Source organism: Castor canadensis, chromosome 14 (assembly GCF_047511655.1).
Source record: "Castor canadensis chromosome 14, mCasCan1.hap1v2, whole genome shotgun sequence".
NCBI lineage: Eukaryota > Metazoa > Chordata > Mammalia > Rodentia > Castoridae > Castor > Castor canadensis.
The window spans coordinates 9,852,588-9,867,390 of NC_133399.1; the positions used below are offsets into that span (position 1 = coordinate 9,852,588).

The window sequence follows — 14,803 nt, forward strand, 5'->3', positions numbered from 1 at the left end:
CAAAAAAGGGATGCTGGTGCCACATGCTCACGTTCTGACCCTGTGGTTTGTAGAATTACTATGACTTGTTTCTTTCTCATTCTGTACATAGGCCCAAAAATGAGCAGTGGAGTGAAAAATGCTATAACTCAGCAAGACTTTGATGATTCTTTCTACAATGAATGTTACTCTTAAATCGTTTCTGCAGTTCAATTGGGCAAATAGCTTTGGTCCACATACTAAATTCTTGGATGATAGTCGATGATGACACATTTATGCACATGCCAAATCTTATTGAATACTATCAAGAATTAGAACCAATGGGTGTTCAAGACTTTTGGATAGGTCATGTTCATCATGGTGCCACTGCCATTATGAATAAAAGCAGCAAATGCAATCTTTACTATGAAATGTGTCAGCTACCAACTTACCCAGACTATGGGGCCAGTACTGCCTGTCATCTCCAGTGACATAGTAGCCAAAGTCCATGAGGTGTCACAGATGCAGAATACTAGTCTTTACATAGATGATGGGTTCATGGGCCTCTGTGTCAATAAAATGGGGTAGTATCACAGGGTTATGTATTTCTTTTTTCCTGGGGAATGTAAAGATCCTTATCACCCCTGTATCAATGAAAAAATAGTGACATCTTATGGATCTTCAGCACCTTTGGAAGGATGCTACAGATGCTAAAGTAAAAAGTATTTCAAAGGGGTGTTTGTTCAAATACACTGTAGGGTCATTAAGATAGTTCTCCTTTGCAAATTGACCTATAAGAACATATATCCTTACAGGGCTACATTTGTTTAATGGGACTGGAACTCTGTGATGTTCTCATGTTACTGAACCAAATCTAGATGAAAAACCTTTAAATGTTTGTCTATATACTAACTAAAGTGAATATGAAAGACAAAGACATTGTGAAAGCCCAATCTATCAAAATATTTCTTTGGCAATGGAAGATATGCAATGAAACATCTAATTCATAGCCTAAGTTTATGTCAACGAATTCACACTTTTAAAATTTATGATATTATGAGAGAAAACATAACTAATGCAAAATCTTGCTCTTATTTAATGCTATGGGTATGTTTGAGGTGTGGAGAAATTAGTAAGAAACCTTGGTGTTAGAATACCGCTTTCAGAATATATCAAGTAAATGCATGAAACAGCATTTCAAAGAAAGAAATGTAACTTTAGTCCAGGTATTCCAACTTGTTTTTTCTAAAGAGCACTTTGTGGAGGTAGTGTGGGTGTGGAAGCATTGCCAGACAACAAAGTACATGAATCTGGAAAAGTCTCGTCTTAGGAGTGAGAGCAGGAAACTGCCTGTAATTTCATTATAAACAACTGAATAATTAATGGTCACATCCATGTAACTATTTACCTAGATAGTATTGCATCATTTAAACTATTATTTGTGTCTTTCTCTAAAAATTGAATGTGAAACTTGAAAAAAACTCATTACGTCTCTTCTAACTGGAACATTATGTGTTTTCCCCCAGTATTACAAAATGACAGAAAACATGGGTTGTTTGTTGTCCACGGGGTCCTTCTCTAGAGAGAAATTATTGTTCATTCCACTAACAAGCCAATTTTAATTTGATGAGTTTTAAATTTGATTTTACATGTTAAATACTGGTTTGTGTTTAAGGTAGTTGTTTAAAAACTGTTTACGCAGAGGAAGATGATAATGGAGGAGACTTCAAAAGGAAAGATAGGGCTGGGGTGTAGCTCAGTCACACAGCAAAAGCTCTTGCCTAGCAAGGCCCAGACAACCAGAGAAAAAAAACATTGACTTTATTTTCTCAATAATTTAAACAATATTTGTATTTAAATTATTGTACTCATTCCTAAAATTAACCCATCCCTTTCCAACATCATAAACCACAGTATTTTGTTCTAAGTTCACAGTTTTAAATTTAGAGTATGAAATCAAAGCTGTAGTATCTAATACAATCTATTCTTAACTCAAATAGTTAACAAGACTACAGTGTCAAACATTTAAAATGGAGCTAATTTTGCAATAGATTCGGGATTTTACATCATTATAAATTTCTATCACTTTTAAAAACCGTAGAGAACAAAGGACTTCTGACAAAGCAGGTTTATAATTAATCATTGTTAGTTGATTCTTGAATACCTGTTTGCCTTTGGGCTATCTATACCCAGTGTACCTATTCTTGGAACTGTTAAAATCTGCCACTGGTTGAAAACATTACCAACTTTTGAGCATCAAAATGATCTTGTTTATAGTAATATCTTTGTGAAAGTTACTTCTTAGTAGAGCTCTCTGGAACTGTGTTCACCTTTCCTTTTTTTGCTTAGACTAGAATGGAAGAGGTTTGAATTTAAAGTGAATATGATGGCACTTCCTGTTTTTATAAGAAGGGAGTTGCCAGATGATTCCTTTAAGAGAATTAGAGCACTGAGAAGAACATTTGTCATTAGAAGTGTCCTAGCCTTTTGAAAAGGAAGGAAAAACATTTTGGTGCTCCAGTGAAGGGCTATCATTTTTTAAAAATGAAAAAAATGTCAACAAAAGATAAACAATTATCCTGGGGGATGGTTTGAGTAAAAGATGGCTGTACACAGTATTGTTGTCAAAAACCTTTTACATCTTGGTTGATTAATTTTATAGCAATATGTTCAGTATTTATATTAATTGACTTTTGCTGGTTGATTAATTTTATAGCAATATGTTCAGTATTTATATTAACTGACTTTTGCTTTAGTATGGAAAAGTAATTAGTGGGTTTTAAAAGTATCATTTCCAAGAAACTTAAAAATTGATAAAGTAAAAATACCCAACACAAAAAAGTGGTAGTGAGTGGCCCAAGTGGTAGAACACAAGTCTAGCAAGTGTAAGTCCCTGAGTTGAAGTCCCAGTACTATTCAAAAGAGAAAGAAAGAAAGAAAGAAAGGAAGAAAGGAAGAAAGAGAGAAAGGAAGAAAGAAAAAGAAACAATTTGCTCCTTGGGGAACTGAGCCCATCCTCAGGGAATAACTGAAAGACAGAAATTGAATGTTTGTACTTGTCCTCTTATAAACTATTACTCATGAAAAACTAGACAGGACTCATGAACAGTCATTCACTATGCCTCCCAATAAATATTATAGCTTGGGAATGTCAACAGGTAAAACAGAAATGTTTTCAAGCATAATAATAATAGTATATGAGTTACAATATTAATAAATACAAATTTCATGAAACCAAGAAATATTTTTCTTACTGATCTAAACTGTAATTTCCTACAATTCCACTCTATGATTTGTTGGTAATAAATCAGGGAACCCATCAGGAGACATACATCATGATCCCATCATCATACTTCTTAGTGTGAAACAAATGACTTACTAAAACAATTGACTTTGATTCTTCATATCATCATTGTACCCACTCAGGTTCCAAACAAGGAAACCATCTTCTTGCACTCAAATCCTGAAGGAAATTTCTGGAATAATTAAGACACGTTGTATTTTATAGAAATGAGAGTCTACACAGGAAAAGAGGAAAAAGCCAAGGAAAGATGGCTGCTTCACTTACTTTACACAGGAGAATCCACATTCACAAGGTTAAAAACATGCTAATCTTACAAGTCTATTCTAATCAGGTTCAACACCATTTGTCAATTCTTGCTCTTATTACTGGAGCTATTGGAGTCCTTTTCAAAAGTTGTTGCCTGTGCCCATACCTTCAAGGGTTTTTCCTGTGGTACTTTCAAAGTTTCCAGTCTTCCATTACTTCCTTGAGGCGTTTCTTTTACCATTAAGTAGATTTTACTAAGACTCTAGGATAACAAGGAAACATACAATCTTATATAAACATGAATAACAGCTCTTGGGTGCTACACCACCCTTGTGTATTTTTTGACAAAAGAGACAACTTTCTTACATTTAATTCCAGCTGCTTTATCAAACCTCCTTTTCCCTCCACACCTCTGGGAGACAGTATAATTTCTCTATGCAACACTTTCCTCAATATTTTGTTTTTAAATTATCTCAGTTTTTTTTTCTTATGTTGTCTGGCTGGCATTTGAACTCAGAGCCTTGTGTTTCCTGGGCAAGTTCACTCACTACTTTGACCACATAGAGACAAAACAATGACTTTTTTTGTTTTTTGGTACTTGGGCTTCAACTGAGGGTCTACACCTTGAGCCACTCCACCAGCCATTTTTTGTGATTTTTTTTGAGATAGGGTCTCATGAATTATTTGCCTGGGCTGGCTTCGAAACATGATCCTCTTAATGTCCGCCTCCTGAGTAGCTAGGATTACAGGCATAAGCCACTTTTACCTGTAAACAAGGATTTTTTTAAAAATTAAAATAATCATGATGTGACTTGAATCTGCAACATACCAGTATTTGCCATGTTGTGATATGACCTAGAAAACACACTACTATACAAGCTAAATACTTGAGTTGTAAGGCAGAAAACAAGGTGATTAGGCATTCCATGGCTGGCAAGGAATCAGAGCTGAATCAATCCCATGCATGACCAACTCGTATAACTAACGGAAGAGACAGTGTTGATGCAAGGTATGGCTTCACCTTGTTTTAATTCTTTCTTACATGATTGATCATCACACACTGGCCTAGTCTCCTGTTTTCTTTTTGTGTGTGTGTGCTTCATTTTTTGAACTAGCATACATTAACAATATGAGGGGATTTCATTGTGATAATTTCTGAATCTCGTTTTTTTGTTTTTCTTTTTTACCAATGCCTGCTGTTTCTTTTACTGTGAGCACTAGTATAATTCAAAGTCAGGCATTGTGATACCTACAGCATTGCCCTTTTTTTTTTTTGGTCTTCTGGGGTTGGAACTCAGGGCCTCATGCTTGCTAGGTAGGTGCTCTTACCACTTTAGCCAGTCCATCAGCCCATTTTTTGATGGGATTTTAAAGATAGTGTCTCACCAAGTATTTGCTGGGCCTGATTTCAAATGGCGATGCTCCTGATCTGTCTCTTGAGTAGCTAGGATTACAGGTGTGAGCCACTAATGCCCAGCTCTGGTACATTTTTTAGAGTCCTTCCAGGATAGGACTACATATACATTTACACTGTAAACTGGGATAACATGACCGATTCCTTTACATATGTCCCCAGCACTGTGTTCTCTCAATTCTATGAATTTTGGAAAGATGTGCTTCATTTTTATGGATTCTCAGTGTTTTTTCCTCTAGTGGCAGTAGGTTTTGACCCCAGGGCCCCACGCTTCCAGGCATGCAATCTACAACTTGAGCCATTCCACCAGCATATAATAAATTTCTGAGGGGGCATCTCTTTAACATGTGCATTATGAATAACTTTCTGCTTTAATCTCCAGTTGTTTGGAGGTTTTCCAACTGTTTGATTCCAGTTATATTTTAGTATCATCTCAGAGAATGCTTTATGTGATTTCTATTCCGTTAGATTTTTCAAGGTGTGTTTTGTAGCTCAGACTGTGGTCTGTGTGGGTGAATGTGCACATGAATTTGAGAACAATGTGTGCTCTTCCATTGTTGGACACGGTATTCTGCAATACCAAATGACTCCAGTTGATGGATGACTGTTCATTTCCACTATATCACTATTGACTTTCTGTCTTCATCTGGCAATGACTGACAGATGTGCATTGACATCCCCAAATACTGTTGTGCAACTGGAACGTTCAGTTCTGTGTGTTTTTCAGACATGTAATTTGATCCCTGTTTATGTGACTATATATAAGGAATTGTTGTGTCTTGTTGGAAAACTGCCTGCTTTATCATTGTTCCATCCCTGTATTCTATTTATCTTGAGTTGCTACTTTCTGATAGGACAGAAAGTATAGCTTTTCCAGGTTTGAGCTAGTCTTAGATTGCAAGTAATATTATCAATTCTTTGACTAGTATCTCTTCAACTACTCATGTCTTTATTTTATCTTATTTTTTAAGTGCAGCCCAGGATGACCTCGAACTCATGATCCTCCTGCCTCACCCTCTTCGCCTTGATGATTATGGGTGTGTACCACCATTACTGGCTACTCATGTCTTTTTGTGTAAAATGATTTCTCAAGAAAAGAACAGAAATGCTTCATTTTTTTTCTAATCAACTGTATCATGGTTGTTCAATTGGTGTATATAGATAATTCACATCTTGAGATAATTGATAGATTAATAAGTAGTATATTGTAGCTGTTTATTTTATTTGAGGTACTGGGGTTTGAGCTGAGGGCTTCATGCTAGCTGAGCATGTGTCTACAATTTGAACCATGCTTCCAGCCCTTCTAATGCTTTTTATTGTTATAATTGGTGGCTGAAATTTACTGTGAGAACCTAGTAGGTTTTTTTTTTTAGGTGAAACTCTCAAACATATGATGTCCTCTACACCTGAATCTCATTTAGAATTTACCTCTCAAACTACTGGACACTTAGACTTCAGCAGTTCATCAGCTGCAGTTCAAGTTTTCCTTTCCTTGTTCTGCTTATGAATTTCTGCTCCAGGAAGCTATGAGTCCCTGGGTTGATCCTTTATCTTGCCAGTTTGGGAACAGTTGCTTGCCTAGTGAACTTAGTTGCTCAGGGTTTTTGTTTAAGTACCCCACAATTTTTGTATTCTCATTTTATATAATTGAGCATTTTAACAGATTCCCTTGTGTCAATTCCTAAATGGTTGAATTATTCCCTAGTGGTAGCAGTGTTCATTTACAACTACTCTAAATTCAGGGTGGTATCTTATCACAGATCTGTATCAGTAGTGGGGCAGAGACTATAGGATGTTCTCAACTCCTCCTCTGACACCCCCATTCACAATCAGGACTGGTTTGTGCATAGTGATGTCTTTTGAGTAGATGTCTTTTGGCCATTTCATTATACTTCCATTCAGTTAGCTTACTCTGTATGCTAATATATATTCCCTGTGGAGTTTAAACTCAGGTCTTTCAGGCTAAGCAGGCTAGAGCCACACCTCCAGTGAAGAAACTTTTATTACATCCAAAATTGAATTCACAGTGACATCAAAAATATTTTAAATTTTATCTTTCCCATTTCAACTTACAATGTCTCTAAGGTCCTGGAGATAGATGAGAATACAATGCACATTCCCATGTAAGAACAAGTTCATCCCTGCCTCGTCTGTTCTTGAAATTTGTGGGGCTGGCAGAGTGGCACAAGTGATAGAGCACATGCATAGTAAGGGTAAGAAATTGAGTTCAAACCCAAGTGCTGCCAAAGAAAAATTGTGATTTCTTCCACTCTTGTACAATTCATTCTCTATAGTGAATTGTAAACTTGTCAGCACAATAAGGACTATTTACCATCTCCATTATATATTTGAGAATATCTGAGTTAGTACTGTAGTGTCCTGAACACCACACTTTCAAAGTATTTTATGTCTATTAGGGAAGCTGTCTCCATAGAGATTTATAACAACAATTACATGTGAAATAGCCAGTCCATGTTTAGAAAATGCTGGAAAGCATAATTTAAGATTCCCCCTAACAACACCACTGCTCTGATCACAACAGGGCATAAACCAATACTTCTACTAAGTTGTTAAAAAAAAAAAAGGCTTAGTAATGTCCTTTTCCTTATTTCAGGAAATCAAGTTGAAGGGAGACTCTTTGAACCTAAGGAAGATGTTCAACCTGGATACATCCTCAGCCATACTTTATAAACAACAAAACTACTGGAGAAAAACCAATGTGACTTTCAGAACACACAAAGGCCACAATCCTTGTGTCACAGATATGGAGAGAAGCTATAAATTCCTTACGTAAATATAAGGAATGTGGAAAAATCTTCAGTTTCCCACACTGTTGTCAGAGAAATGATAGGACTAACAGTGGACAGAGGAGCCATTTCATAATGTGGGAAAGTGTTCAATTATTCTGTTTCACATCATAAGCCTGAAAGATCTCACACTGAAGAGATAACCACTGTATGTCAGCAGTGTGGCAAAGTCTTTGATTCTCCCAGTTAACATGAGACACATGAGAGTATTCAAACTGTAGAATAGCCTTATATATGCAATCAATGTGGGAATGTCTTCTTGCCTTTGAATGATGTTTAATAACATGAACCAATCCATAGTGGAGAAAAGCTTTTGTGTGTTAAGCTATGTGGAAAAGCCTTCAGTTGTTCCAGACACATGAAAATATAGGAAAGAACTCATACTGGATAGAAACCCTATGTGTGTAAGCAACATGGCAAACCTTTCTTTAATTTAAACAAAACTTGGGGACATACAAAACTCTCATTAAAGAGAGACCATATGTAAGCATTGTGGAACAGTCTTTCTTTCTTTGAGTGACTTACAAAGACATGAACCTATGCTTTGGTTTGACTATGAAATGACTCCCTGGACTCACGTATTGAATTCTTTGTTCCCATTTGGTTGTGCTACTTTGGAAATTTGTAGAAACTTGCAGAGGTAGGGCCTCAGTGTGATTTCAGCGAGGGGAGAGGCTTAAGTAGCAGAGCACTCAACCAGCAACCCCAAGGCCTTACCAAGGAAAAATCGCAGTAATGCCTTAAAACCAAAGGGAACTCTGGAAATGCGTTCCCTCAATTTTCACATTTGGAAGTCCAAGGACATGGCACCAGAACTTGTGAGGGTCTTCATGTCGAATTCTCACATCAGGATGTGTTTGAGTAACAAAACTCAAGCTCATTTTCCTAGGACCTACATAGAGGGGCACTCATGGTTGAGGCCCAGACCTCATCATTTCAATACTGATCAAACATCCCCTCCTGCTGGCTCATACATACACTCCTAGCTATTCAAGAGGCAGAGGTCAGGAGGAAATTGGTGAGAAGCCAGGTCCAGGCAAATAGTTCAGGAGACCCTATCTCAAGCAAAACAAAACAACCAACCAACCAACCAAACAAAAAACAACACAAAAAAAGGCTGGCAGAGTGGCTCAAGCAGTAGGTGTGGCTACCTACCAAGCCTGAGAATGTGAACTCAAACTCAAGACCATCAAAAAAAGACCCCATCTCCCAACACATTCTACAAACTATTAATGAGCAATACAAAATATGTGCCTGAGAAGCAGAATCTGCTCATACTAGGGAAAGAAGCATCACTCAACATGGCTTTAAAATGGAAACTTGCATTGCCTTCCAGGTCCTTCCTGTCTTACTGGGACATCTCATAAGCTGCATGCCTACTTCCCAAAGGCTCCATCTCTCCTTCCAGTGACAGAGAAATGAAGAGCACGGTGGTGTGGAAGAGAACAAAAAAAGGACAGGATAAACTTGAATCACTGAGCAAGGATGGGCAGTCATGAGAATTAAGTCAAATTATATCTGCAAGAATTTTTTGGGTGGTACTAGGAATTAAATTGAGGGCCTCGGGCTTGTTAGGCAGGCGCTCTACTCTCTACCACTTAAGCAACTCTGCCAGCCATTTTTTGTAATGGAATTTTTGAGATTATGTCACTTGAATTGGTTGCCTGGGCTGGCTTGGAACTGCTATTCTCCTGATCTCTGCCTTCTGAGTAGCTAGGATTACAGGAGCGTGTCACTATTACCTGGCACCCAAGAACATTTGGTGGTTGTCTTTTTCTGTTAAAAGTGGAAGATGAAAGTATTTGTTTTCAATAACAACTCTGCTGTCTTTTTAACATTAAAAAAGGTTTTAATCTTGGGTGCGTTCTTACATGAAGACTTTGTAACATCCCTTCTAGTGAGGATTTCTCACCACAGTATGCGATTTTATGTTATTCAACTGAACAGGGATGACTAGAGACTTTCCCAAAGTTTACATGGTGGTTAATTCCCTTTCCTAACCATTGTAGTATCTGCTAGAAAGTTCATGTGATAATGGGGCCTTCCCACATCCTGTATTTAGGAATTGCCTCCAGTATAAGTCCAACCATGCTCTTAAGGGAACCAGAACAAGTGAAGAATTTTCCACATTGTTTGCACTTATATTTTCTCACCAGTTTGTACTCACTGGGTTATTCTGCCAAATAAAGGTTTGCTATATTGCTCGAATACAAAGAGCCTCTCTGCACTGTGACAATGTTAATGTGCTAAAATGTCAATTAAGGAGAAATGAAAGTTTTCCCACACTGCTTACATAGATGGGGTTTTTGCCCTCTGTAAATATGTTTACATTGCAAACCTGAGTCAAATACAAGAAGGCTTTTCCCCAGTGCTTACATACATAAGGTGTCTCTCCAATGTTTTTTCTTTTATGTATTTCAGTGTAACTAGAAGTACTAAAGGCTATCATACACTGTTTACATTTCTGTGGTTTCTCTCTAGCAGGAGTAATTTTGTGTATCTGACTAGAACTGTGACACCCAAAGGTCATTACTGTTTATTGTCATAGGCTGTATATAGTGAGAACCATGTCATGCATCTGAAGTTAACCAAGAGACCTGGAGGCTTGCCCACATTTCTTATGTTCATACAGGTTTTCTGCATATTCTGGACATTTATCTCATTTGTGTACTATAAGAGTTCTCTTAGGGACAGTCACTTATGGGTTTATAGGTTGCTTCTTGGACAGATTACACTGACTGCTCTCCCTAACCCAGGCTTCCTCCCCTTGCGCGAATCTGGTCCATCCTTGGGTATAATTGCATGTAGCTGAAAAAAATGTGCTACCATAAATTAACTGGGTAATAATTTAGCTAAAAGGAATGAATGACATTTTCCTCCTGCTGCTAGTCATGCTTGCATTGCTTGAGTCACACCTCCAGGACCCAGTTGGATTCTTCATTCCTTCTTTTTTGTTTGTGTTTAACATAAATCATTTATACATATTTTCTAATTTTCCGCTTGAGTTTTAACATGTTTTCCAGTGTACATTACTGTACAAGGAGGTTTCACTGTGATATTACCCCACAATCCCATAATGTACTTTCATCCCACCTATGACACTTTCTTCTCAACTTACTCCTCCCTCCCTGCCTTTTAGATCAATGGGTTTCATTGTGCTGTTTCCATGGATGCGTATAATGCACCCCTTCATCCTCACCCTCTCATGGTATTGCCTTGTCTATCTTTCCCAGTGGTTTCCACCCCAAAAAGTGCCCCTTACACATTCATGTACAAGTCCTAGATTATGCATATTATATAAAACATGTGGTATTTGTCTTTCTGAGACTTGTTCATTTTGCTTAACATGAAGATCTCTAGCTCCATCCATTATCCTGCAAATTATATGTTTCCATTTTTCTTCACATATGAATACTATAATATATGTATATGTATACATATACATTGCATATTCTTAATGGTACGTTAGTTGTTAGGCATGGAAGCTGATTGCATAGCTTGCCTATTGTCAACAGCACTGCAATAAACATAGGCATTACATTCCTTCCCATGTATGCCCACGAAAGGTAGAGCAGGAGCAAGCACGGTGCAGTTCTATTGTTACTGGGAGTTTTTGGCAGTATGGAGTTTGAACTAAGGACCCCTGGCTTGCTAGAAAGATCTTTTAATATTTCAGCCTCTTCATAGGCCCTGAATGGTATTATTTTCAAGACAGTTTCTCACAGCTATTTGTACCCACTGGCTTCAAATTCTGATCTTCCTGGTCTCTGATTCCACACACCTAGGATTACAGGTGAGACCAATGGTGCCCAGATATAAATTATAAAAATATTTTAATTCATGATTTGACCATACAACAAATATTTGCCATTTGTGTACAGATGTAATTTTGAAATTAATAATATTACTGTGTTTTTTGGGGTGTGGGGCAGCAGTGGGGCTTGAATTCAGGCCTTCATTCTTGTTAGGCTGGTACTGTTACATGATCCACTCCACCAGCATTTAGAAATTACACTATACTCAAAAAGCGAGTTTTAAGCCCACAAACAGGATGATTAGGTGTTCCATGCCTGGCAAGGAGCCACTGTTAATTCAATCACATGCATGACAAACTTGTGCAGCTAAGTGACGGTGCCCATGCAAGGGATTGCCTCTCCTTATTTTCTTTCTACATTTCGTGACTACTCCTCTCAGAATGACTTATTCTCCTCTACTGTGTGTGTGTGTGTGTGTGTGTGTGTGTGTGTGTGTGTGTCTTAATTTTATTTTTGAACTAGAATACACTCACAATACAAGGAGATTTCACTGTGATGATTCCATATATTCAGATGGTGGCTTGAGGCATTTTGAATTCATATTGGTACCAGGTGACAGGTATCTAGTTGGAGAATTCTACATATAATACTGAGTTTTTCAACACCATTTGTTGAAGACACTGGATTTTGCCAATGTTTTTAGCACTTCTGTCAAGAAGGGTCTAGGAGTTTGTGTATTTCTGAGTCTATTTTGTTCATTTTCAGTTTTTATTTACATAAGGATAAAAATTAATAATATAAAATATTTTGAAATATATGTACATTACACCATGGTGAAATCAGGCTACCCACCAGACACAGTACTTCTGATCCCTATATTTTCTTTGTGATTAGAACACCTAAAATCTAATCCTTTAGTGATTTTCTTGATCAATGTTATTACATTGTTATTATGTGTTGTTACCATATTTTATAAAAGTTCAATTCACCTTGTGCTTCCTACACACCTGACATTTTGTCTTTAACTAATGTCTTCATACGTACAATGATTATTCATAAATGGTACAGAAAGTTGCTTATTTTCTAATTAACTCTATCACTGTCTTTTAATTGGTACACTTACATGTTACACATCTAGAGATAGCTGATACAGTTGGAGTAACCTTTTTTCCCCCTTTTTGTCTTTTGGCAGTACTGTCCATACATTTTCACAACATGTAAGGAAAAGACGGCTTTCCCACATGGCTCAAATATAAAGGACTCCTGTTGACTGTGACTTGGTTCGTGTCTTTGAAGTACACTCAACTAAAGGAGGCTTTCCCACACTGCTTACATACGTAGGTTTTGCTCCAGGGTGATTTTGTTTGTCTTCGAAGATCGCTGGAAGAATAGAAGTGTTTCCTACATTCTTTATATTCATAAGGTTTCACTCCAGTGTGAATTTGTTCATGTACTTTGAGGTACCTGGAAAAACTGAAGGTTTTTCCATATTGCTTACATATATAGGGTTTCTCATCACAATGAGTTTGTTCATGATTTCTAAAGCCACTATACCAATAGAAGGCTTTCCTACATTATTTACATGCATAAAGTTTCGCTTCAATGTGAATTCCTTCATGTGTTCTGAGGTAACTGGAAGATGTAAAAGCTTTTCCACGTTGCTTACATACATAGGGTTTTTCACCACTGTGAATTTTTACATGTCTTTGAAGGCCACTGGACCAATAGAAGGCTTTCCCGCAATGTTTACATGCACACGGTTTTGCTCCAGTGTGAACTTGTTCTTGTGTTTTAAGGGAATTATATATACTAAAGGGTTTTCCACATTGTTTACATGCAAAGGGCTTCCCTCAATGTGTCTTTTTTCATGTGTTTTGAGGTAACTGGAAGAAGTAAAAGCTGTTCCACACTGCTCACACACACAGGGCTTCTCACCACTGTGAGTTTTTACATGTCTTCGAAGGCCACTGTACCAATAGAAGGCTTTCCCACATTGTTTACACGCATAACATTTTGCTCCTGTGTGAATTCGTTCATGTTTTTTTAGGTAATTGGATGATCTAAAGGCTTTTGCACATTGCTTACATGTAAATGATTTCTCTCCAGTGTGAATTTCTTTATGTGTTTTGAGGTACCTGGATGAACCAAATGATTTTCCACAGTGCTCACATGCAAAGATCTTCTCTCCAGTGTGAATTCCTTCATGTGTTTTGAGGTAACTGGAAGAACTAAAAGCTGTTCCACATTGCTTACATACATAGGGTTTCTCACCACTGTGAGTTTTTACATGTCTTCGAAGGCCACTGTACCAATAGAAGGCTTTCCCACATTGTTTACACGCATAACGTTTTGCTCCTGTATGAATTCGTTCATGTTTTTTTAGGTAATTGGATGATCTAAAGGCTTTTCCACATTGCTTACATGCAAATGACTTCTCGCCAGTGTGAATTTCTTTATGTGTTTTGAGGTTCCTGGATGAACTAAAGGATTTTCCACAGTGCTCACATGCAAAAGTCTTCTCTCCAGTGTGAATTCCTTCATGTGTTTTGAGGTAACTGGAAGAACTAAAAGCTGTTCCACATTGCTTACATACATAGGGTTTCTCACCACTGTGAGTTTTTACATGTCTTTGAAGGCCACTGTACCAATAGAAGGCTTTCCCACATTGTTTACACGCATAACGTTTTGCTCCTGTGTGAATTTGTTCATGTTTTTTTAAGTAATTGGATGATCTAAAGGCTTTTCCACACTGCTTACATGCAAATGACTTCTCTCCAGTGTGAATTCTTTCATGTGTTTTGAGGTAACTGGAAGAAGTAAAAGCTGTTCCACATTGCTTACATACGTAGGGTTTCTCACCACTGTGAGTTTTTACATGTCTTTGAAGGCCACTGTACCAATAGAAGGCTTTCCCACATTGTTTACACACATAACGTTTTGCTCCACTGTGAATTCGTTCATGGTTTTTTAGGTAATTGGATGATCTAAAGGCTTTTCCACACTGTTCACATGCAAAGGGCTTCTCTCCAGTGTGAATTCCTTCATGTGTTTTGAGGTAACTGGAAGAACTAAAAGCTGTTCCACATTGCTCACATACATAGGAATTTTCATCACTGTGAGTTTTTACATGTCTTTGAAGGTTACTGGAACAATAGAAGGCTTTCCCACATTGTTTACATGCATAACATTTTGCTCCAGTGTGAATTCGTTCATGTTTTTTGAGGTACCTAGAAGAAGTAAAAGCTATTCCACATTGCTTTCACTCTATCATTTGGGACCCACGCATATTCCTCTTTGATTCTTAAGTGACACCAATAAA

The 14,803-nt window shown here is 37.4% G+C and overlaps 1 protein-coding gene and 1 pseudogene across 16 annotated transcripts in view; one reads left to right on the plus strand and one right to left on the minus strand.

Annotated features, from left to right (window-relative positions):
• LOC109688271 (uncharacterized) overlaps positions 1–14,803 on the minus strand; it is a 123,457-nt gene that overhangs the window by 12,817 nt on the left and 95,837 nt on the right. For 6 of the 16 annotated variants that reach the window (XM_074053368.1, XM_074053369.1, XM_074053371.1 and 3 more), the window contains one exon: positions 6,907–14,711. The exons of 2 other annotated variants lie outside the window; for them this stretch is intronic. In XM_074053368.1, the coding sequence (XP_073909469.1) occupies positions 13,181–14,711 (1,531 nt within the window). In that variant the 3' untranslated portion in view covers positions 6,907–13,180. Of the gene's footprint in view, positions 1–1,762; positions 3,771–6,906; positions 14,712–14,803 lie in introns of those variants that run through there. 8 more of the 16 variants (XR_012441052.1, XR_012441055.1, XR_012441054.1 and 5 more) reach the window with 3 other exon arrangements.
• Positions 100–902, plus strand: LOC109688274 (lactosylceramide 1,3-N-acetyl-beta-D-glucosaminyltransferase-like; annotated as a pseudogene).